General features: G+C 46.0%; 1 protein-coding gene across 1 annotated transcript in view; it reads left to right on the plus strand.

Annotated features, from left to right (window-relative positions):
• DCHS2 (dachsous cadherin-related 2) overlaps positions 1-25,347 on the plus strand; it is a 402,858-nt gene that overhangs the window by 323,857 nt on the left and 53,654 nt on the right. The window contains exons 6-9 of the mRNA XM_063920517.1: positions 744-931; positions 7,559-7,658; positions 12,465-12,622; positions 22,922-23,762. Coding sequence (XP_063776587.1) covers positions 744-931; positions 7,559-7,658; positions 12,465-12,622; positions 22,922-23,762 — 1,287 coding nt within the window. The remainder of the gene's footprint in view (positions 1-743; positions 932-7,558; positions 7,659-12,464; positions 12,623-22,921; positions 23,763-25,347) is intronic.

Below are 25,347 nucleotides of genomic sequence, written 5' to 3' on the forward strand. Positions count from 1 at the left end.
ACCAGCGCCGGAATCCTGACAGCTGGCATACCGACAACTATTCTCCCTCTTGGGGAGTCCACGACCCCCCTGGAGGGAGAATAAATAGCGTGGCGCGTGTAGCCCGCAAGGTGCTCTTTTTAGCTCGCCCTGCTGCCGGCATGCCGACGGTCGGGATGGGCACCGTGATCCCGACAGCCGGCATAACATACTACACCCAGATTGGCAGTGAGAATGAGCTTCTCTGGCTTTATATGTATATATTGCTACTAGTATTGTGTCTGCTCTTTTGCTCAAATTTCAATTCAGACACTCGGCGTTGATATTACTATTACTTTCGGGTTCAGTATGATTCTCCAGCGGCCAGAATGCCGGTCGTCACTATACTGGCAATGGCATCCCGGCCGCCAGTATGCCGGTAGCAGTGCAAGCTCAAAGAGTCCCTATGCGGGTTTTGTGGATCTCTGCACTTGCCACAGGTTCTATTACCACTCTATGGGTGCCGTGGACACCCACGACGAGTGACAATAGACCCTGTGCGCCAGGATTTTGGCTGTCGGCATTGCCAGCTGTCGGGATTCCGGCGTCGGTAACCCGCCAGGATCCCGCCAGCTGACAAATTAAACATATACCTTACATGTATTGATTAATCTGTGTCATCTATTTGCTACAAGGAGCTAAAATTGTAAGGTAAAGTGAATATGAATCATAAGATGTCCAAATGTGAAATGTTCTAACATTGTGACTTTCTATACACTGCGCAGGAGAACTGATAAATGCTGCAGCTTTAGATCGTGAACAGAAAACACACCACCAGCTTACTGTGCAAGTGACAGACCATGGTACGCCTCGTCGTAATGCTACAACCGCAATTTACATCACAGTCGCTGACCTTAATGACAACAAGCCATACTTCCCACAGCTGCCACCAGGAAAGCAGCTACATGTCAAGGTTTGTTGATTACTGAACAGCAAACAGCAAGTACATGATTCAGTGCATGATTGCTGACCACCATCTAGTGGCCAGAACATGTATATGCACTTGGGAACACAAGTATACATTAGGAATAACAGTTGTAGTGTATTGTAGTGTAGTGTACAAAACATGTGTCAGACTGGTTCATAAACACCCCTCTAGGGAAATTCAATGGCAGGAGCCGCGTGATCAGCCATTGGGTAGGTGTGGTAATCAACTGGAGAGTCGTAATTTCAAATTACATAGTTACATCGTTTCTGAGGTTGAAAAAAGACAATATGTCCATCGAGTTCAACCTGTTTGTATTCTCCTACACTGTATTATTTTCAGGACTAATTTTAACTGTTGCTAAAGTTGGTCGTTGTGTTTTTTCCCTCATTTTATTAGAACTATAGTGCCTGATCTATGTACTATATTCACATTGTAGCACACGGTACGAGCCTAAATTCACATTGTAGCACACTGAATGAGCCGAAATTCACATTGTAGCACACTGAATGAGCCGAAATTCACATTGTAGCACACTGAATGAGCTGAAATTCACATTGTAACACACTGAATGAGCCGATATTCACATTGTAGCACACTGAATGAGCCGAAATTCACATTGTAGCACACTGAATGAGCCAACAGTCACATTATGCCACACTGAATGAGCCGAAATTCACATTGTAGCACACTGAATGAGCCAACAGTCACATTATGCCACACTGAATGAGCCGAAATTCACATTGTAGCACACTGAATGAGCCGAAATTCACATTGTAGCACACTGAATGAGCCAAAATTCACATTGTAGCACACTGAATGAGCCAAAATTCACATTGTATCACACTGAATGAGCCAAAATTCACATTGTAGCACATTGAATGAGCCGAAATTCACATTATAGCACACTGAATGAGCCGAAATTCACATTGTAGCACACTGAATGAGCTGAAATTCACATTGTAGCACACTGAATGAGCCGAAATTCACATTGTAGCACACTGAATGAGCCAAAATTCACATTGTAGCACACTGAATGATCTGAAATTCACATTGTAGCACACTGAATGAGCCGAAATTCACATTGTAGCACACTGAATGAGCCAACAGTCACATTATAGCACACTGAATGAGCCGAAATTCACATTATAGCACACTGAATGAGCCGAAATTCACATTATAGCACACTGAATGAGCTAAAATTGTGACAGCAGGGACAGCCAGAGTGACAGCAGAGACAGGGAGAGAGAGAGTGACGGCAGGGAGAGAGAGAGTGACGGCAGGGAGAGAGAGAGTGACGGCAGGGAGAGAGTGACGACAGGAGGAGAGAGAGTGTGACGACAGTGACAGCAGGGAGAGAGAGAGTGACAGTAGGGACAGTAACGACAGGGAGAGAGGGTGACGGCAGGGGAACATTACCTGAATGTGGTCGGCGGAGGCACCCATGGGCAGCAGCGGTGATAAGGAGTCCTTTGGTGCGATAAGGTCCTTCTGACCGCCATTTGATGCGGCTGGTGGCTGACGGCGGTGAGCAGCGGGCGGCTGGCGGCGGTGAGCGGCTGGCCAGGGGCGTAAGTTAATACCAGACGCCCGGAGGCGAAAAAGATCATATTGCCCCCCCCCCCCCCCCCACTCAGCCCAGTTCAGGTATACACACAAAGACACATATACACGCATACACACACTTACATATATAAAAATACACAACCAGCCACATTTACAAATAGACACACACACACACACACACACACACACACACACACACACACACACGTTATACCACTTATACACAAATAGCCACACATGTATAGCCACATATCTACATACTCACAGTCACACACACGCAGCCACATTTACACACACACATGTCCCCACACTGACACTCTCCTCCGTTTGTTCCAGACTGAGCTGTCAGTGGGGCAGGAGCCGGGCTAGCAGGCGGCTGGGCGGCTGTGAGCCGCGGCCTTTCATTTGAAAGTCGGGCGGTGGTGAGCTGTCAGTGCGGCGGGGGACGGGAGCCGGGCTGGCAGCGGCGGGCGGCTGGGCCGCTGTGAGCTGCGGCGTTTCATGGGGGAGCCGGGCGGTGGTTAGCTGTCAGTGGGGCGGGGGGCGGGAGTCGGGCTGGCGGCGGCGGGCGGCTGGGCCGCTGTGAGCTGCGGCTTTTCATACGGGAGCCGGGCGGTTGTGAGCCGTGGGAGCCGGGGGCAGGTGAGGAGTGGAGCGGGAATGGGACATGGGAGAGGGGAGGAGCTTCGAGCTAGTAGGTGGTGTCACAGTGATGGGCGTGCTTTCAGATACGCTGAAAGCACGCCCCTGCTGTTTAGCGGCACTTGGACAGGTGCCGCTTCCATTAGTTTTTTCAATGGGCTTTTACAGCCCTCTGCTTGTCCCCGCCCCCTGCCCGCCCCCTGCTTCCGGCCGATCACAATGGAGAGCGGGAGGCACCGTTCTCGGTGCCGCAAAATACATTTCATCAGCCATTTAAATGGAAAAATTATTAAGATAATATAAATAAAATACTTATGACACAGAATCTGTGTCATAAGTATCTTCTTTGTATTATTTTAATAATTAATCACAGGGGAGGCACTGCCTCCCCTGCCTCCCCTGACTGCACGTCCCTGCCTAAAACATTTTATCTGTCCCCTTTAGTCCAATCATCATCATCATAATCATCATCATCATCATCATCATCATCATCATCTGTGTTGCAGTAGTTTAAGTAGAATTATAATATTCACCTATTATTATAATAATAATAATAATAATAATAATTACAGATTATGATAACAATCTATGCCACTTTTAGTGTAACAAATATAATAAACCCCCATTTAGTACAGGTTGAGTATCCCTTATCCAAAATGCTTGGGACCAGACGTATTTTGGATATCGGATTTTTCCGTATTTTGGAATAATTCTGTGCTTAGATTTAGGTCCCATCGCCATGATATCTCATTATGGTATATAATGAGATATCATGGCGATGGGACCTAAATCTAAGCACAGAATGCATTTATGTTTCATATACACATTATACACACAGCCTGATGGTAATTTTAGCCAATATTTTTTATAACTTTGTGCATTAAACAAAGTGTGTGTACATTCACACAATTCATTTATGTTTCATATACACCTTATACACACAGCCTGAAGGTCATTTAATACAATATTTTTAACAACTTTGTGTATTAAACAAAGTTTGTACATTGAGCCATCAAAAAACAAAGATTTCACTATCTCAGTCTCACTCAAAAAATTCCGTATTTCGGAATATTCCGTATTTCGGAATATTTGGATATGGGATACTCAACCTGTATAATACTGCAAAATTTGCACTTTAATGCTGATTTTTCCTTGCAGCTTCTAAAAGTGCAAGGAAAAAGCCTGCCTCTTTTAATTAGCTTGTGGGGTTCCTGCAGCTAATTCAATAAGTCAGCACTAACAATTATTTGCGGCGTCATCCCCACAGCCAGGGGCATAGCCAGAACTTTGTGGGCCCCATATCAACATTTTGAAGGGGCCCACGTCCCAATGCTTCTAGAGAGACACTTCTCTGCAGCAATTGTTAATTTTATGCCCTATAATAGTGCCCTAGTTCATTTTCTGAACCATATTAGAGCCTTATTTAATGTTAGTCCCCATAGTAGTGCCCTAGTTTCTTTTATGAATCGCAGTAGTGCTTAAGTTCACCCTATGTCACATTTCAGAGCTGCCAGTACACATTATGCCGCACAGTACCCCCAATTCACATTGTGGGCCAGATGCATCATCGCTTGGAAAGTGATAAAATGGACAGTGAAAAAGTACCAGCCAATCAGCTCCTAACTGCCATTTTTCAAACACAGCCTTTGACATGGCAGTTAGGCCCTGATTGGCTGGCGCTTTTTCTTTCTCCATTTTATCACTCTCCAAGCAATGATGCATCTAGCCCTATGATATATAGTGCTCCCCGTTGATATTGTGCCTCATTATAGTGCCCCGGTTCATATTATATAAAATTCAAATGCCCCCCAGTTAATTTTATACCACACTACAATGAGCAGGTCCAGGGGCATACCTAGATATATTGCAACAAGGAAAAAGTGTGAAAGGACCCCTACATACAACCCAATGGCGAAAAATGTATATAACACATGTAACTGTGACAGGGAAGTTGGGCCCCTCTCAGCTCTGGGCCCCATAGCACCTGCACTGGCTGCACCTATGGTAGCTACGCCCTTGACCACAGCTAATTCAATATGACCCAATATGTTATTTGAATGAGATATAAAAAGAATATAATATAAATAGTATAAAATGTTATATTATATCTATAAAGTATATTATGTACCACTTTTATTTTACTTTTTAATATTGTCACCTTTATTATACCACCCCCATATTTTATGTATTGTTATCATCGCCTCCCCATTAGTTCCTCTCTCATCCTTGCACACATGTTCTGTTGAATCCCTGCGCTATTTCACTTTCCTCGTTTGCGCACTCAAGGCTTCTCTTGATCGGCTCTGTCTGCCATGACTCAAATCTTTTGTCACAACTGGCTGGCCGATTCTCCAGATACGTCAATCTGAAAATCACCCTCAGTGATTTATGGTTCCTTCAGAATTTACGGTTAATTGGACACGGTAATTGCCACCAGCAAAAGGGAAACATTCAGTGATATGACACTAGGTAGCCCTTTGCTTCTACTTATATACACAATTATTAATATGTCAACGAAACAGGTAACATGAGCCACACAGATATGAAAGTTCAATGACAACACCGAGAATACACTAGATTTAATGGATTTTAATCCATTTTTTCCCCCAGAGTTTATAGTTAATAAAAGATTTAATAAGAATAACATACAGGTTACAGTAGCGATAATTTCAGAAAATTAAAATAGGAATAACGTCTCAGAACATACTACAAAAACCTTAGGTTTCTGTTGCAGGAGGTTTTGCAAAGGCAAAAAGTTAGGGGCATTCTCAACGTGTGGCTGTCCTCCAAAAAAACTCACCCTGAATTCAGCTACAGAGACATATTTATCTCTCAAATCCTGCATCTTGACCCTCACCTTTTTTTATCTCCTTCGATAACAAATTGGATTGTGGCCTGTGTGTGTATAATAGGCTTCTTTGTTCTGGTAACACTGGGTTTCTCTGCTATAAGCGCAGGACAATTTAATTCCTTGCTTCATTTTATATGAAGACTTAAGGCCCGTATTCACGGGCAGATCTGGGGAGAGATGTGTGCTGAGCGTGCGGGGGGACGGGGATGAGGGGGCCGCTCATTTCACCCAGCGGGTGAAATGAGCGATCTGCTAGATTGAGCCTGCATGCAGGCCAATCTAGCACCAGCGATAGCGACGCGCGCTATCGCTGTGGGGTTATACACGGAGCGATCATGCTTAAAATCTAAGCAATCTAGTCAGATTGCTTAGATTATCGCTCAGTGAGTTCCCCCCTTAAGATCTGTGATTGATCAAGATTGTGGGACGTTTTATGGACTTGGTCAGGAAAGAGATTTGTCTGACCAGATGCATTTCTCAAGAAATCTCTGTGACTTTTCATCAAAAGAATTTGACATCATGTGTCCTCATTGGGGATGGTTAGGAAGATACACATGACCTCCTGCTGTGTATAGTAAATATACACTTCCTAGCAGAGGCGAGATGGGACTCAGTTCAATTACTTTGTTAATTACAAAATTAAAATTTGACATACAGTTTGAAAAATACAATTTTCCATACAGAATATATATTGATACAACATATAACATACAACCTTAACAATACCATATTTTAAGAACAGATAATGTGATGGATCACGACACCTTTCATATGGCTTCTTCTCTTCTGCTTCTCCTGGGCACAGCTCCCGCCAGGCAGCAGTCATGACAGTGCTATGTGCCTGTGCTTGACAGCACCTGGCATTCAGTTATGCATGATTTTTGCCCAAAATAGAGAGTGCAAATCAGTCTTCAAAAGTCTTCTTCAATTTAAATCTTGCTATACTTGTGTGTAATGAATTAGTCTGCTATATCTTTAACAGTATCTTCTACTTTCCTATAAATTAAGATAGCTAGACGTTGTCAATGCCACCACACTAACGACAGTTTATACAGTAATGTTAGGTCAGTCAACTATAATGTAATATAAAGTTCTTTAATTCAATCTTAATTTGATATAAGATAATATTTTAGTGTATCACAATTAATGAAACTTTGTTGTTTTGACAACATAACTCTGGACAACAGAGTTCAACTGATAATTGTTTTGACTCATCCTATTACAATGAGCAAGAACCACATCTGACCAGGGATTCTTCTAATTCTGAAAAGAGAGCAGTCATTTTTAAATACTGTGTCCTGTGGTTTATTTTTACGTGTTTCTAAAATGACCGAACAAGTGTGTATAACCTGATAAACAGAAAGGTTCTAGTTCAGTAAACACTAGAGTGTGCAAGTCATTGTCTATAATGTGTATTACTACCTCCATTTTACCTCAGTGTTCATAATTATTTACAAGTTCATATACTTTGTTCTAGGTTAGCTTTTGCCATTGTTTATACAGAATGTTCTTATTTTTGTGTCCTTCACTTAAACTTGTGTTGTCTTTGTGCTAAGGTTCCGGATGGCCAGCCAGGACATATGTTGGTGACTACGGTGTATGCAAAGGATCCTGATGCTGCCAATAATGGCTCAGTTTTGTATTCATTGACCTCCGGTAAACACAAAAAAAAAAAGTTTTGTTACTGTATTCCATATTGTTTTGTTGAAAAAGTTCTCAGTGATTTCTTATCAGAATCAACTTTATTGGCCAGGTGTACTCACACACACTAGGAATTTTTTGCGGTACAGTGCATTGCCAAGCCGCAACATGAAGGGGGAATACATAGCATAAGTGGGGGGGAAAACGTAGCATACATTACAAACATTACACGTATGAGTTCATACTGCACATTGCTTCTGTATGATAGACTCAGCATATTAGACATACATGTTAGACTTCTTATATGTTGTTCAGCTGGTGTACAGCTAGTGGGAAAAAGCTTTTAATGTATCTGGTCGACTTCGCAGGAATGGACCTGTAGTGTCTGCCCTGACCCTTGACTGCTATAATTTCTGGACGTGAGGGAGGTCAGCCCCAACAATCTTTTCAGCTGTCCTCACCACCCTTTGCAGCCTCTGTCTGTCACTCTCATTGGCAGCTCCATACCAGACTGTGATCGAGGAACATAGGACCGATTCTATGACCGCTGTGTAGAAGATGAGCAGCAGCTTCTGCGGGATGTTGAATTTCCTGAGTTGTCTCAGAAAGAACATCCGCTGCACGAACCTCTTTACGACAGTTCTTATGTTGGGTCCCCATTTGAGGTCTCAGGAAATTTTTGACCCTAGGAATTTGAAGGAGTCGACCCATGAAACCACGCTGTTGGCTATTACGAGTGGTAGCATGGCATTGGGTTTCCTTCTGAAGCCACCTCCATCTCAACTGTTTTGAGGGGATTTAGGTCAAGGTTGTTCCTGCCTCACCACTGCGTTAGCCACAGTGCCGTAACTAGGCATTTTAGCGCTATGTGCAAGAAACGGCATTAGCGCCCCCCCCCCCCCCCGCCCCATGCAAGATAGATATAGGGGCATGGCTTCATGGGGAATGGGTGTGGCCACAAAATAATACCAATTCATACTACGGTGTACAGTAGTCTCCATTATTCAAATTACGCCGCACAGTAGTGCCACTACACCAGGCAGAGCCCCCTTTTACACATTACGGCAGCCAGTCCCCCTTTTTACACATTACGGCAGACAGCGTCCCCTTTTTACACATTATGGCAGACAGCGTCTGCTTTTTACATATTACGGCAGACAGCGTCCGCTTCTTACACATTACGGCAGACAGCGTCCCCTTTTTACACATTACGGCAGACAGCGTACCCTTTTTACACATTACGGCAGACAGTGTCTGCAGCCCCAAGTTAACTGCGTCCTCGACACTCCTGTTCGCTCGGTATGCGAACTGCAAGGAGTCTAGGTGGGTGTTAGTTGCTTCTCTCAGGTGGTTCAGAACCAGCCGTTCAAACACTTTCATTGCCACAGATGTTAGTGTGATCGGCCTGTAGACGTTTAGGTATTTTGCAGCTGCGCTCTTTGGAACCGGGACGATAGTTGAACATTTGAAGCTGATGGGAACCTTGCACGTCTCCAGTGAGGTGTTGAAGATCTTGGAGAAGATGGGGGCGAGCTGAACAGCACAGTTCTTCAGGGCAGATGGCGATACTCCGTCTGGGCCTGTGGCTTTCCTAGGTTTGACCCTTCTAAACATTCCTTCTACCTCTTTCTGATCCACCCGCAGTGCCTGGGAGTGGAGACCAGGACAGCGGAGTGGGTGGTCAGCTTTGCCCGGGACAGGGGTAGGACTGGGACAGGAGGCCTACTTCTCAAATCTGCAGTAAAAGTTGTTCAGTTCATCCGCCAGTTCCTGTTGCATGACAGAGGGTTTTCGGGTTTTCTTGTAGCTGGTTATGGCTTGCATACAGTAGCGGATCTTGCCACGGGCAAGCAGGACTTTTGCCATCCGTAGGGCGCCGCACCATGGCAAGATCCGGTACTGCTGTGCTGCCCGCTGCCTGCTGTGTCGGGAACTAGACTCCCTTCGTGGAGAGGACCTTTACTGTGCGGTGCGCGATGACGTCATCGCGCACCGCATTGCATTTCAGCGGCGCTACTACTGTACAGGGGCCGTAACTGACCACGCCCCCTGTATGAAGCCACGCCCCCTATTTCCCGCCCAGGCCGCAAAAAGCCCTAGAACCGGCCCTGCTTGCATACCTCTCCAAACTGACACAGGGTCGTTGGCCGAAAGGTTGTTAGTCACCGTGTTGGAGAATCGGCTTTTAGCCAGCCTGAATTTGCGTGTCAGGGAGTTCTTGGCCTGTTTGTACAGGACCCTGTCCCCGCTGCTGTATGCCTCCTCCTTGGCCCGACGAAGCTTCCTGAGCTGGGAGTTGAACCAAGGCTTGTTGTTATTGAAGGTGCGGACTGTTTTTGTTGGCACACATGTGTCCTCGCAGAAGCTGATGTAGGATGTCACTGTATCAGCCAGGTCATCCAGGTCGGTAGCAGAAGTTTAAAAAACCCTCCAATCTCTGCAGTCAAAACATGCCTGAAGCATCAGCCTAGCTTTGCTTGTCCAGCGTTTGACGGACCTGACCACAGGCTTTTCCGTCCTCAGCTTGTGGATGTATGTGGGGAGCAGATGGACTATGCAGTGGTCGGAGAGGCCTAGGGCTGCATGGGGGATGGACTGGTAAGCTGTCTTGATGGAGGTATAGCAGTGGTCCAGGGTTCGCCCCTCCCTGGTATGGCACTTGACTTGCTGTATCGTTTGCGCTTGCTTGGGTGGTATACACTCCCACCAGTACTGTTGAGGCAAATTCCTGGTGGGAGTATAACAGGTTGCAGTTAATGATGAACGTCTCCAATTGTGGGCTGCTTGATTTACTTAGGATCGTAACGTTGGAGCATCACCCTTCATTTATGTATAAGCAGATGCCACCGCCTCTGGTTTTTCCGATCAGGTCCTTATCACGGTTGGCCCTGAAGAGGCTGTAGCCCGGCAGTGACAGTGTGGAGTCTGCAATTAGGTCGTCCAGCCATGTCTCAGTGAAGCATAGGATGGATGACCCAGCAGTGCCTGACCTTGCGTCGCTCATGAGCAGGGATAGCTCATCCATCTTGTTCGCAAGGGATTGAGTGTTTGAAAGTAGGATTGCTGGAAGAGCAGAATGGTGGCCTCTGCATCTCCACCTGACTAGGGCCCCAGCACGGCAGCCCCTCTTGTGGGTACCACACCTCTTGTGTGCTCTGTTCTGCCCTTAAGTCCGCTGGGGGTCCCACTCGGGCACCCTGTCAGCTGTTCTGGCCGCATCTGTTGGGGCATGCCCAGTCCATCCTGGGTGGGCCAGCATGCCATCCTGGGTTGTCGCTGCTCCACTTCTGGGAGTTTGGTTGCGGGACACCCGCCGGTCATTGTCCCATGCCACGTGGGCCTTTTCTGCTCCGTTGTATCTCCTGGTAGTGCCACAGGGGGCCAGCTTCGCACCGCAGCTCCCAGGGGCCGCTGCCGCACCCCGACTACAGGAGCTGGAGTTGTGGGATGGGCAATCACTAGGCTGGGGGCCGCTGCTAGTACTCACCGGGGCAGGGGCTTCCACGCTGCCTTCTCCATTGGCTGTCCCGTGGGAGCTGCCCGACCTTTCTAGGAGCTGGGTCTCCAGGTCGCAGGCTGAGGGGCACTCTTTCTCCTCTGCGCCCGCTTCCTGAGGTGCTCGCCGGGGCTCCATGCTTGAGGGCATCACCGGCGACTCTCTCACGGGCGCACCACAAAGGGCCACCTCGGGGGCTCCAGGTGACCATCCCGGAACCAATACATTATTGGATAGTAATGTATTGCTCTGTATTAGCTGTGTCTTATATCTTCTCAAAGAAACAGTGAGTGTTTATTCATATCATGCCCTGCATTCTAAGTGATAGAAATGTGACGGGTGCAGGGTATAAATCTCCCCAGTGTTTTGTAGTGCATATGCATCTGCTGTGCTAGCAGGGCTGTAACTGGAGGGGTGCAAGTGGTGCCATGGCCAGGTACAGGGCCCTGGGGATGTTACTGCTACTGTGCTACAGGCAGCACCTGGCAATCTGCAGACAGTAGAGCTGCTGCAAGTCACCTGGAGCGTTCTTAGGATGCCCCAGTCAGTAATTTTCCTGGCAGTGACGTGTGGTAAGGTGAGGCAGAGCCTTTCCTGTCATACTAACGCATACACAAGAGTTTGAACTATATAAAGTACATGAAAAATTAAAAAATATATTTGAAATATCTTTGTATTATTATTTTAATCATTTTTATAGTCAAAACTCTGGGGTAATATTTCTATGACAGGGGAAGCAGTGCCACTGCTGCCTACCTTTTCTGCACATCTCTGATCAAAACTCACCAAATTTCCAGCAATACTGTATATACTGCTGCACCTGTGAATAATGCCCACATGTATATACTGCTGCACCTGTATATAATGCCCACATGTGTATACTGCTGCACCTGTGTATAATGCCCACATGTATATACTGCTGCACCTATGTATAATGCCCACATGAACCCTTTGGCTCATATACGAGTGTGTGCAAATATGGCTCTGGTACTAGCCAGTACCTCCTCAGCCATTTACCTCACTGCACGTACCTGCTTCCTGGTGCAGGAGGCCATGCCCCCGTGGTGTGACATCACATGTTTGGAAAATTGCTGTGTGATGGCGTTGTGTGTAAGAGTCACCTCCTCATTGGATATCCTGCTGTTAACTAGCCAGTCACACTGGAGCTTCTTTCATTTTGTGTTATGTGCTCCTCTTTAGTTTAGTTCCAACTTAAAAGTTTATTATACTATTTCTGCATTTTATTTACATTGTTTAGGTACATACCAGAAATTTTAGCCAATAATTGTTTACCGCATTTCCAGTAATATTTACTCTCTTTGCAGATGATAATCTGGATCATTTCTTTATTGACATTAGTAGTGGGGAAATATGGACAACTAAGACTCTGTCAGCAACCCAAAGATCACAGTACCGTTTATCTGTCACAGCAACTGACCAAGGAGTCCCTCCTCTGCAGGAATATGTCATTGTTAATGTTCAGGTACGGACAAGGAGGGGTGTTTACTAACACTGCACGCAGGTGCAAATCTACACTAAACACATAGCAATCAGTAAGATGTTTGATTCCATTGTGCTATGGACAGATAAATGGCAATTGCTGTCTGCTATGGTTTAGCTCAGTTTTGCACATTTAACCATTGTTTGTAAATAAGGGGGAGATTTATCAAATCTTGGAGAACGATAAAGAGGCGAGAGATAAAGTACCAATCTATCAGTTTACAGGTTGTGATTGAAGAAATGACAGGCGCTGGTTGGTTGGTACTATGGAGGGCAATCCCAGCCCATTTTCTCAATCCCGGGTATCGGGACTGAAAAATGGTCAATGCCGGGATTCCCGGGATTCCCGGGATTGTTTTTTTCCTATTTGTCTGCCCCGCCCCTCCCACATACGTGATCAGCGGCAGGTCAGCGGAGGATCAGCGTCGGGTCAGCGGGGGTCGGCTGACTGCGCAGCGTGACCTGTGACTGCACGTCACGCTGCGCAGGGGGAGCCAGATAGAAGGAGCCGGGCAGCGTCTGAGCGTCCTGAGGACGCTCAAGCTGCCCGGTTTTGATCCCACAATCCCGGGGATTGGAGCTTTCAATCCCGGGAATTGAATTCCGGATGATTTTTGGCCTTAATCCCGGAATCCCTTCCATCCTGATCCCAGGATTGGCCACCCTAGTTGGTACTTTATCTTTCCCCACTTTATCTCTCTTTATATTTTCTTTCTTTTGACGTTTCCTCTCCAGGAAAAGCCCAGAGGGGATATGCAGGTGGATGTTGATGGGGGCAGGGCTGGACTATTGGTATGATTAGGCCCCACCCCCTTGCTGCAAAATACCATGATGCATTAAATGAGCGCTTCTGGGTGGTATCGGGGTGGAAACAGTGTGAATGCACACTAGAGAATCATCTTGTGGAAGTGTTGGAGTGTGTCATGGGCCTGAGTTACGCATGCGCATGCATTCTGGACGCCAAATTCAGGCTACATCTAGCATGGAATAAGTGTAAGTGTGGATGATGATTAGTGTTCACACTATGCTGTTTTAACAGGATGCCGCAGCTACACATCTGTTCTGTAGGTAGAGGATGGGGGAAGCCAAGATCACCCCTATCAGTGACGCCGCATGGTGGAGCATGCCCCATCAGTGACGTTGAGAGGGCCGGCATGCCCCCATTAGTGGCGTTGAGGGGGGCGGCCTGCTCCCATTAGTGATGACAGGGCTATGCACCTCCCTGGCCTCCCGCATCTGCTTTTCATGCACGCACCTTCTGCCCTTAGCACACCTGCACCCTGTCATGCAAAATGCCTGGGGGGAACACTAGCTGATGGCTGCTCTCCTATGTGGGACAAAAGTTGAGCGGTGTGTTAGCATTGATGCATACCTTTAGGATTTGTGTATAGTTGCATTAGCTTTCTATTTGCAGTCCTTTAACATCAGCATTCAGACTGCATGCAACTCAGAATCAGACCGGGAATGTGCTCAGCAACCCCCTCCTCCCTGCTCTAAGAAAAGCATGCATGTCACGTTGCACCATGGGAAGGCTCAGACAGTTTGCAAGGGGCATTAACAGAGGTTTAGAGCACTATCCCCCCTCCCTCTTCAAACTCTGTAGACATTGTATGTATTAACCGTTATTTCTATAGCATACCCATTTCTCTAACGTCCTAGTGGATGCTGGGACTCCGTCAGGACCATGGGGAATAGCGGGCTCCGCAGGAGACAGGGCACATCTAAAAAAGCTTTTAGGTCACATGGTGCGTACTGGCTCCTCCCCCTATGACCCTCCTCCAAGCCTCTGTTAGGTTTTTGTGCCCGTCCGAGAGGGTGCAATCTAGGTGGCTCTCCTAAAGAGCTGTTTAGAAAAGTTTTTTTTTAGGTTTCAATCTCAGTGATTCCTGCTGGCAACAGGATCACTGCATCGAGGGACTTAGGGGAGAGATTTCCAACTCACCTGCGTGCAGGATGGATTGGAGTCTTAGGCTACTGGACACTTAGCTCCAGAGGGAGTCGGAACACAGGTCAGCCTGGGGTTCGTCCCGGAGCCGCGCCGCCGATCCCCCTTACAGACGCTGAAGAGACGGCAGAACGGAGGTCCGGAAAGCAGGCGGCAGAAGACTCTTCAGTCTTCTTGAAGGTAGCGCACAGCACGGCAGCTGTGCGCCATTGTTGTCACACGGCTCACTGACTCAGTCACGGAGGGTGCAGGGCGCTGCTGGGGGCGCCCTGGGCAGCAATATAATTACCTTTAGTGGCAAAATAAATACATCACATATAGCCATTAAGGCTATATGTATGTATTTTAACCCAGGCCAGTTTCTTAAAAACCGGGGAAAAGCCCGCCGAAAAAGGGGCGGAGCTTATTCTCCTCAGCACTCAGCGCCATTTTCCTGCTCAGCTCCGCTGGTGAGGAAGGCTCCCAGGTCTCTCCCCTGCACTGCACTACAGAAACAGGGTAACAAAGAGAAGGGGGGCATAAATTGGCGATATTTATATATTAAGAGCGCATATATAGTAAACAACACCTTCTAGGGTTGTTTATATACATTTATAGCGCTTTTGGTGTGTGCTGGCAAACTCTCCCTCTGTCTCCCCAAAGGGCTAGGGGGTCCTGTCTTCGATTAGAGCATTCCCTGTGTGGCTGCTGTGTGTCGGTACGTGTGTGTCGACATGTATGAGGACGATGTTGGTGTGGAGGCAGAGCAATTGCCGATGATGGTAATGTCACCCCCTAGGGAGTCGACACCGGAATGGATGGCTTTAGTTATGGAATTACGTGATAATGTCAGCACATTACAAAAGTCAGTTGACGAAATAAGACGCCCGGCAAACCAGTTAGTACCGGTTCAGGCGTCTCAGACACCGTCAGGGGCTGTAAAACGTCCTTTACCTCAGTCAGTCGACACGGGTACCGACACAGATGAATCTAGTGTCGACGGTGAAGAAACAAACGTATTTTCCAATAGGGCCACACGTTATATGATCACGGCAATGAAGGAGGCTTTGCAGATCTCTGATACTGCTGGTACCTCAAAAAGGGGTATTATGTGGGGGGTGAAAAAACTACCTGTATTTTTTCCAGAATCAGAGGAATTGAATGACGTGTGTGATGAAGCGTGGGTTAACCCCGATAGAAAACTGCTAATTTCCAAGAAGTTATTGGCATTATACCCTTTCCCACCAGAGGTTAGGGCGCGCTGGGAAACACCCCCTAGGGTGGATAAGGCGCTCACACGTTTATCAAAGCAAGTGGCGTTGCCGTCTCCTGATACGGCCGCCCTCAAGGATCCAGCAGATAGGAGGCTGGAAACTACACTGAAGAGTATATACACACATACTGGTGTTATACTGCGACCGGCAATAGCCTCAGCCTGGATGTGCAGTGCTGGGGTAGTGTGGTTGGATTCTCTGACTGAAAATATTGATACCCTGGATAGGGACAGTATTTTATTGACTCTAGAGCAATTAAAGGATGCTTTCCTTTATATGCGAGATGCTCAGAGGGATGTTTGTACTCTAGCATCAAGAGTAAGCGCGATGTCCATATCTGCCAGAAGAAGTTTATGGACGCGACAGTGGTCAGGTGATGCGGATTCCAAGAGGCATATGGAAGTATTGCCATATAAAGGAGAGGAATTGTTTGGGGTCGGTCTTTCGGACCTGGTGGCCACGGCAACTGCCGGCAAATCCACTTTTTTACCTCAGACCCCCTCCCAACAGAAAAAGACACCGTCTTTTCAGCCGCAGTCCTTTCGCTCCTATAAAAAGCGACCAAAAGGACAGTCTTATCTGCCGCGAGGCAGAGGAAAGGGTAAGAAAGGGCAGCAAGCAGCCCCTGCCCAGGAACAGAAGCCCGCCCCGGCTTCTACAAAGCCATCAGCATGACGCTGGGGCTTTACAAGCGGACTCAGGAACGGTGGGGGGTCGACTCAAGATTTTCAGCAATCAATGGGTTCACTCACAAGTGGACCCGTGGGTCCTGCAGATAGTATCTCAGGGTTACATGCTGGAGTTCGAAAGGTCTCCCCCTCGCCGGTTCCTAAAGTCTGCTTTACCAACGTCTCCCTCAGAAAGGACGTCGGTTTTGGAAGCCATTCACAAGCTGTATTCTCAGCAGGTGATAGTCAAGGTACCCCTCCTACAACAGGGAAAGGGGTATTATTCCACACTATTTGTGGTACCGAAACCGGACGGTTCGGTAAGGCCTATTCTAAATCTGAAATCCTTGAACCTGTACATAAAGAAATTCAAGTTCAAGATGGAGTCACTCAGAGCAGTGATAGCGAATCTGGAAGAAGGAGACTTCATGGTGTCCTTGGACATAAAAGATGCTTATCTACATGTCCCGATTTACCCCTCACACCAAGGGTATCTCAGGTTCGTGATACAAGACTGTCATTATCAGTTTCAAACGCTGCCGTTTGGGTTGTCCACGGCCCCTCGGGTCTTTACCAAGGTAATGACCGAAATGATGGTTCTTCTACGAAGAAAAGGCGTATTAATTATCCCTTACTTGGACGATCTCCTGATAAGGGCAAAGTCCAGAGAACAGCTGGAAGTCGGTGTAGCGCTAACACAAGTAGTGCTTCAGCAACACGGGTGGATTCTAAATCTTCCAAAATCTCAATTGACCCCGACAACACATCTGCTGTTCCTGGGCATGATTCTGGACACGGTTCAGAAAAAGGTATTTCTCCCGGAAGAGAAAGCAAGGGAGTTATCCGAACTTGTCAAGAACCTCCTAAAACCAGGAACTGTGTCAGTACATCAATGCACAAGAGTCCTGGGAAAGATGGTGGCTTCGTACGAAGCGATTCCATTCGGCAGATTCCATGCACGAACATTTCAGTGGGATCTGCTGGACAAATGGTCCGGATCGCATCTGCACATGCATCAGCGGATAACACTGTCACCGAGAACAAGGTTGTCTCTCCTGTGGTGGTTGCAGACTGCCCATCTGTTAGTGGGCCGCAGATTCGGCATACAGGACTGGGTCCTGGTGACTACGGATGCCAGCCTACGAGGTTGGGGAGCAGTCACAAAGGGAAGAAACTTCCAGGGCGTGTGGTCAAACCTGGAGACGTCTCTTCACATAAATATACTGGAGCTAAGAGCGATCTACAATGCTCTAAGCCTGGCAAAATCGCTGCTTCAGGGTCAGCCGGTGTTGATCCAGTCCGACAACATCACGGCAGTCGCCCACGTAAACCGACAAGGCGGCACGAGAAGCAGGAGTGCAATGGCAGAAGCTGCAAGGATTCTGCGCTGGGCGGAGAATCATGTCGTAGCACTGTCAGCAGTGTTCATCCCGGGAGTGGACAACTGGGAAGCAGATTTCCTCAGCAGACACGACCTTCACCCGGGAGAGTGGGGACTTCATCCAGAAGTTTTCCACATGATTGTGAACCGTTGGGAAAAACCAAAGGTGGACATGATGGCGTCTCGCCTCAACAAAAAATTGGACAGGTATTGCGCCAGGTCAAGAGACCCTCAGGCAATAGCTGTGGACGCTCTGGGAACACCGTGGGTGTACCAGTCAGTGTATGTGTTCCCTCCTCTGCCTCTCATACCAAAGGTACTGAGAATTATACGGAAAAGAGGAGTAAGAACAATACTGGTAGCTCCGGACTGGCCAAGAAGAACTTGGTATCCGGAACTTCAAGAGATGCTCACGGAGGATCCGTGGCCTCTACCTTTAAGAAGGGATCTGCTTCAGCAGGGACCTTGTATGTTCCAAGACTTACCGCGGCTGCGTTTGACGGCATGGCGGTTGAACGCCGGATTCTAAAAGAGAAGGGCATTCCTGAGGAAGTTATTCCTACTTTAATTAAAGCCAGGAAAGAAGTGACCGCACAACATTATCACCGCATTTGGAGAAAATATGTTGCGTGGTGTGAGGCCAAGAAGGCTCCAACGGAAGAATTTCAATTGGGTCGATTCTTACATTTCCTGCAAGCAGGATTGTCTATGGGCCTCAAATTGGGGTCCATTAAAGTTCAAATTTCGGCCTTATCAATTTTCTTCCAGAAGGAATTGGCGTCAGTGCCTGAAGTACAAACTTTTGTCAAAGGTGTACTACATATACAACCCCCAATAGTGCCTCCAGTGGCACCGTGGGATTTGAACGTGGTTCTAAATTTTCTCAAATCTCATTGGTTTGAGCCTTTAAAATCGGTAGATTTAAAATACCTTACATGGAAGGTAACCATGCTGTTGGCCCTGGCTTCAGCCAGGAGAGTTTCGGAGTTGGCAGCTTTGTCATACAAAAGCCCATATCTGATATTCCATTCGGACAGGGCAGAATTGAGGACACGTCCTCAATTTCTCCCTAAGGTGGTTTCGGCATTTCACTTGAACCAGCCTATTGTGGTGCCTGCGGCTACTAGCGACTTGGAGGACTCCAAGTTACTGGACGTTGTCAGAGCATTAAAAATATATATTTCAAGGACAGCTGGAGTCAGAAAATCTGACTCGTTGTTTACATTGTATGCACCCAACAAGTTGGGTGCTCCTGCGTCTAAACAGACGATTGCACGTTGGATATGTAGTACAATCCAACTTGCACATTCTGTGGCAGGCCTGCCACAGCCTAAATCTGTAAAGGCCCATTCCACAAGGAAAGTGGGCTCATCCTGGGCGGCTGCCCGAGGAGTCTCGGCATTACAACTTTGCCGAGCAGCTACGTGGTCAGGGGAGAACACGTTTGTAAAATTTTACAAATTTGATACTCTGGCTAAAGAGGACCTGGAGTTCTCTCATTCGGTGCTGCAGAGTCATCCGCACTCTCCCGCCCGTTTGGGAGCTTTGGTATAATCCCCATGGTCGTGACGGAGTCCCAGCATCCACTAGGACGTTAGAGAAAATAAGAATTTACTTACCGATAATTCTATTTCTCATAGTCCGTAGTGGATGCTGGGCGCCCATCCCAAGTGCGGATTGTCTGCAATGCTTGTACATAGTTATTGTTACAAAAATCGGGTTATTACTGTTGTTGTGAGCCATCTGTTCAGAGGCTACTTCGTTTGTGTTATCATACTGTTAACTGGGTTCAGATCACAAGTTGTACGGTGTGATTGGTGTGGCTGGTATGAGTCTTACCCGGGATTCAAGATCCTTCCTTATTGTGTACGCTCGTCCGGGCACAGTACCTAACTGAGGCTTGGAGGAGGGTCATAGGGGGAGGAGCCAGTACGCACCATGTGACCTAAAAGCTTTTTTAGATGTGCCCTGTCTCCTGCGGAGCCCGCTATTCCCCATGGTCCTGACGGAGTCCCAGCATCCACTACGGACTATGAGAAATAGAATTATCGGTAAGTAAATTCTTATTATTCTGCATTGCTTTTCAGAGAACAATTGGTCTTTCACACCTGACCCAATGGCGCTTACAGTCTATGGGGCTAATTCAGACCTGATTGCTGCTGTGCGTTTTCGCACAGCAGGCGATCAGGTCTGAACTGCGCATGCCAGAGATGCGATCGGCATCTCAGCCCAGCGATCACCTCTGCCTGATTGACAGGCAGAGGCGTTCGCTGGATGGGAGGGGGCGGACCGGTGGCGTTGGGCCGCCGTTTTTGGGGTGCGGTCCAAGCAACGCAGGTGTGCCTAGACTGTGCAGGGGGCGGGCCGCGGCAGCGTGACCCAGAGAGCGATGGGTAGCTCCCTGCCAGCGCGCAAGAGTTGCGCTGGTAGGGTGCTACTCTTCAGGTACAAAAGTATTGCCGCCGACAAGACTTAGGTCGACAGTCATTAGGTCAATGTTCGACATGCACTAGGTCGACATGGTCATTAGGTCGACATGTACTAAGTGGACATGAGTTTTTTTACTTTTGTTGGTGTCGTTCTCTTCGTAAAGTGATGGGGAACCCCATTTAGTGCACCGTGTCCCCTCGCATGGCTCGCTTTGCTCGCCATGCTTCGGCAAGGTGCCTCGCTCTACTACCGCTGCGCGCGGCACAGGTTACTATTCCCAATCGTAGTCCACGTGGATCGTAAAGTATGAAAGAGTTCATAATTATAATTTTTTTTTTAAAAACTCATGTCTACCCTTTTCCATGTTGACCTATTACATGTCGACCTAATGACCATGTCGACATAGTGACCATGTCGACCTACTGCATGTCGGCCAATAGTGGTCGACCTAATGACTGTCGGCCTAAGTCTTGTCGACCTAATGACCGCAAGCCAAATTTAGCACATCTGCGATCAAGTCTGAATTCCCCCCTATATTCCCTATAACATGCACAGATAAGCACGCACACATAAATGCACAAACACACACATACACAGTACCTGGAGGAAACCCATGCAAGCACAGGGAGAACATGAAAACTTCACACAGTTAGGGTCTTGGAGAGAATGGAAGCCAATATCTCAGTGCTATGGGTCAGTACTGCTAACCACTGTGCCACTATGCCACTCTGTGACCCAATCGTGTTGTATAAAACATATTCATCTTCTCGGTGATCCATCTATGTTTATAATGCTTTACTCCTAAGGCATAGAGGTCATTTATTTGTTGCAGTGTAACTTCCTCAGTGTATTAAATTAACATTGTGGGATTTAATAAATAGCAAGAAATGAATTGTGCAAAGGGGAAGCTGTTGACTTATTTGGCAGAGATCAATAAACTGAATTTGTAACAGAGCCTAAATATGTTATGTTTGTTACAAAATAGACTACCATAGAGACACAGCACACTGTATTGTTGCCATGCCACTTAGGTTAGTATCATGCAGGGAAATGCATATCATTTGCCTAATAGCTGCTCATAGCCTCATACAGAGTATCAATGAGATGCCTGCATAAAGCCAATGTGGCAGGATTAAGATGACCTTGCTGCGTGACTGCAAGTGGTTGTCTGCTGACAGCTTTTATTCTTCACTTCTCTTAAAGGATGACAGGACACAGACGCTGCTGAGGCATCAAACTCAATGTCACTTTTTATTGAAACAGCGAAAGTAACACATAGTTATTTATGTGGTTATATATCATTTATGTAACCATTATCATTATCATTGAAAAATTGCAGTTTTACACTTTAATCAGTCAAAACACACTCAGTCAAAGGCAAAATTAACCTAGATTTATAGTTAGTTTTAAATAGTTTTTCTTATAATTATGACAAGTATATGAGATGGCAGCATCTCCTGCAATGCTGTACAGAGCAAGCAGCACAATACAGTATACAGCAGTTACACAACTTACATTTTTATTAACATAACAATAACACAAATGAGAAGAAATGAGCTATTGCGGTGTAAATTGTATAGAAGTGAGAAATAGAATGTTTTTATTAGACATCATTTAAGATTTGCATTAAAAGAATAATGAACTCTAAATAGTTGCACACGGTATGATTTATCTTTTCCCCTAAATATTTAGCCACACATGGGGCAGTATTTATGAAAAGATACAACTTAGCGGAGGAAACATGCTGGCATTGTCGGAGTGGGATCTGGTAAGGTGAATTTTCCTATAGACAGTTAACAAAGCTCCCAGAGGCCTTGTTTTCCAATAGAAAGTGCAGAGAGCTTGCCTTCATTATATATCAAAGAGAACCTTTCATAACGGGATGCAGTCATTGGGTCCACAGTAAACTAACTCTTTATAACAAACAATCTTCCAGATAGAGGGGTATATTTACTAAGGTGCATTTTTTTTGAAGAGGAGATGTTGCCTATAGCAACCAATCAGATTCTACTTAACATTTATCTAGCTGCTTCAAGAATATAATAGCTAGAATCGGATTGGTTTCTATGGGCAACATCTCCACTTCTAAAAAACCTGCACATTGGTAAATATGCCCCATAGAGTGCTTTTTACTTTGATCACCTGCTGCTCTGCTCTGCAAAGCAGACAATGGGGAGGGGAGTTGGAGGCTGCCCAACTGCTCGGAGAGCGCTGGGCACGCCCTTCAAATGAGACCATGCCCATACCCTCCGAGGCTGTGCCTTCTTTTAGAAGACAACGAAGTTGGGAGGTATGTCTATAGTGCCTCAGGTGATTCATAATGAGCATTATTCCTGTATGCACATAATCCATATGGAATGTCCTGATCTGGGCAGGCCTGCCCTATCAGTAGTGTAAAAATGTGCTCCTTTTGTACATTCTCTGCTTAAATCCTCTGGCAAAATGCCCCCAACTAATGTGTCACAGGTGTTATGTTACATGGGGTTTTATCAGCTGAGAATGGTGTGCTACAGGGCTAAATACAATTCTAAATGTATGATGTTGATGTAGCATTAATATTTGAATAATTCCATTATAAGTTATAATGTGATGCATTTGTTTTTAGGTCATTTCAACTTTTAAAGAGAAACTTAAAGACAATATAGAAGTAAAGACCTTGAAGGTTCCAGAGGAAGTGAAACCTGCACAAGTGATTGGCTCAGTGAAGTCACATGGAGATAGGTTGTTGTCCAGTACGAATCTCCATTACCGCATATCTGAAGAAGAGCACAGCAGCCATTTTGCCATTGACAGTTCTACTGGAGATATATACCTATCCAGGCCACTAGATTATGAAACAAACACCCAATACATGTTACACCTCAGTATACAAGACTATAATGAGCGACGTCCTCAAAACCACTCTATCATCCTAAAGATTGAGGTAGAAGATGGAAATGATCACTATCCTGTTTTTCTTGACCACATTGTTGTCATAGGCATTGAAGAAAATGTACCTATTGGGACTGTCTTGTATACATTTAAGGCCAAAGATGGAGATGGGAATATAGCAAACAGCAAGATTAAATATTCATTAAATACAGATGGTACAAATGAAAATACTTTTTTAATTCATGAATGGGATGGATTCTTGACTACAGACAAAGAGCTGGACAGAGAAACAGTAGAATCATTTACTCTGACAGTGATTGCAACTGACCAGGCAGCTAACATAACACATCGCCGACACTGTTCACTGACTGCTCGGATTATCCTTCAAGACGTCAACGACAACAGTCCAAGTTTTCTATCACTGCCTGATGCTTCGGTAATGGAGGATGCAGAAATTGGCTCACCCGTCCATCGTGTAGTGGCTAAGGATCCGGATGAGGGAAGGAATGGAAAAATAACATTTCAAATCATGGATGGGAATACAAAGGAAGTTTTTTTGCTGGACGAAGCAACAGGTATTATACTTAATTTTTCAAGAGAGATCATTTTCTTTGGAAAGGAATATGGCAGTGAATACACTTGCAAATTGGTAGTTGAAAAAGGAAAATGTGTTTTTGAAGACAGTTTTTAAGATGATCCATGTTCCCACTTATAACTGATCCTACATCTGCCAAGACCAAGCCTTGGCTATGGTAAAACTTAACACATCTGGGTTTAATTTATGGAAATACAGTATTATAATCAAATAATGATACTAGATGTGGTGTGAATGGCTAGGCAGTATCACGGTTTACCAACCTGTTTTCTGACTGTACAGTATTTTACTGGTTGAATACATTTATATTAAGGGAAGAGAAATGCCAGACAGTGGGGGAGCTCCTACCCTGTGGCCTGGGGTACTCATACCCAGGATATCCAACATACAGACAAACAGGCTGATGCGGAACACCTGTTTGCATTGCATATATGGCACACATTCTCACTGCACATGCTCAGAAAGTTAGCACTCACAGATACGAGAATACAAATTCCAACCTTCCAACTGCATCTACAGTTATGATTGGAGAGTCAGCACAGGGTTCTGACAGGTTGTCCTCATGTAGGCAAAGTATCTATTTCATCTAGTATGGGGCAAGCTCATGTGATGATGATGACTAGTGGTACACCAGAGACATATGCTACTGATACAGAGGTGTATGCAGCAGGAAATGACACAGTTCTACATTATGCTATTTATCAGAGTACGTTTCTTATGTGTAACACACACCTATTTTTCTCACAACTCTGCATCAGCCCCAAAACAGGCAGGAGGGCACTTACCTTCCTAGTCATCCTTAATCCAAAATGACAAGTGGGTGGTACCCGTATAAGTACTGTTTACTATTTAAGTGTTGTCTATTGTAAAAATACTATAACAATACTTTTGTTTGTCTGGGGGCTTTTATAGTGTTTGTCAATGTCAGCAAAGCTGTACTTCCTATGCAGAGAGCATACTTTGCTCTGGATGTTTATGTCTTATGTATACAAGTGTAAGACCCCTTTTGGTGCACATATTTTGTGTGGGCGGAGTACAAGTGATGCCCATGTGGCGACTTCCCTCTCACAGTCTCTCTGTTACATACCGACACAGCCTCCTCCTGAATATGTATGGGCCTCAGGGCAAGGGCCCGGTCTTCCGTCCACCAGAGATTGATTCAGGAACCCTCACCCCAACACCTCTAGTCTTTTATCCTCAGCTAGTATTAGCCACACAATGTTTGTGTATGGTATTTTTCTACTAAATATAGAAAAATTACTGGCGCCCTTTGAACTATAAAAAGAATAACAAAGAGTAGCAGCTACAAATGTAGGAAAGTAGCCTTTACACAATTACTTCAAATTGCAATAAAACAGGAACAGAGGGGTCTATGTACTAAGGAATCTATCCACTAAGCCTTGGAGAGACAGTGGTTGGAGTTAAAGTACTGTACCAGCCAATCAGCTCCTAACTGCCATGTTACAGACTGTGTTTGAAAAAAATGATAGTTGGGAGCTGATTGGCTGGTACTTTATCTCTATCTACTTTATCTCTCTCCAAGGCTTTTGTACATAGACCCCAGT

This window comes from Pseudophryne corroboree, chromosome 1, assembly GCF_028390025.1.
Source record: "Pseudophryne corroboree isolate aPseCor3 chromosome 1, aPseCor3.hap2, whole genome shotgun sequence".
In the NCBI taxonomy this organism is placed as follows: Eukaryota; Metazoa; Chordata; class Amphibia; order Anura; family Myobatrachidae; genus Pseudophryne; species Pseudophryne corroboree.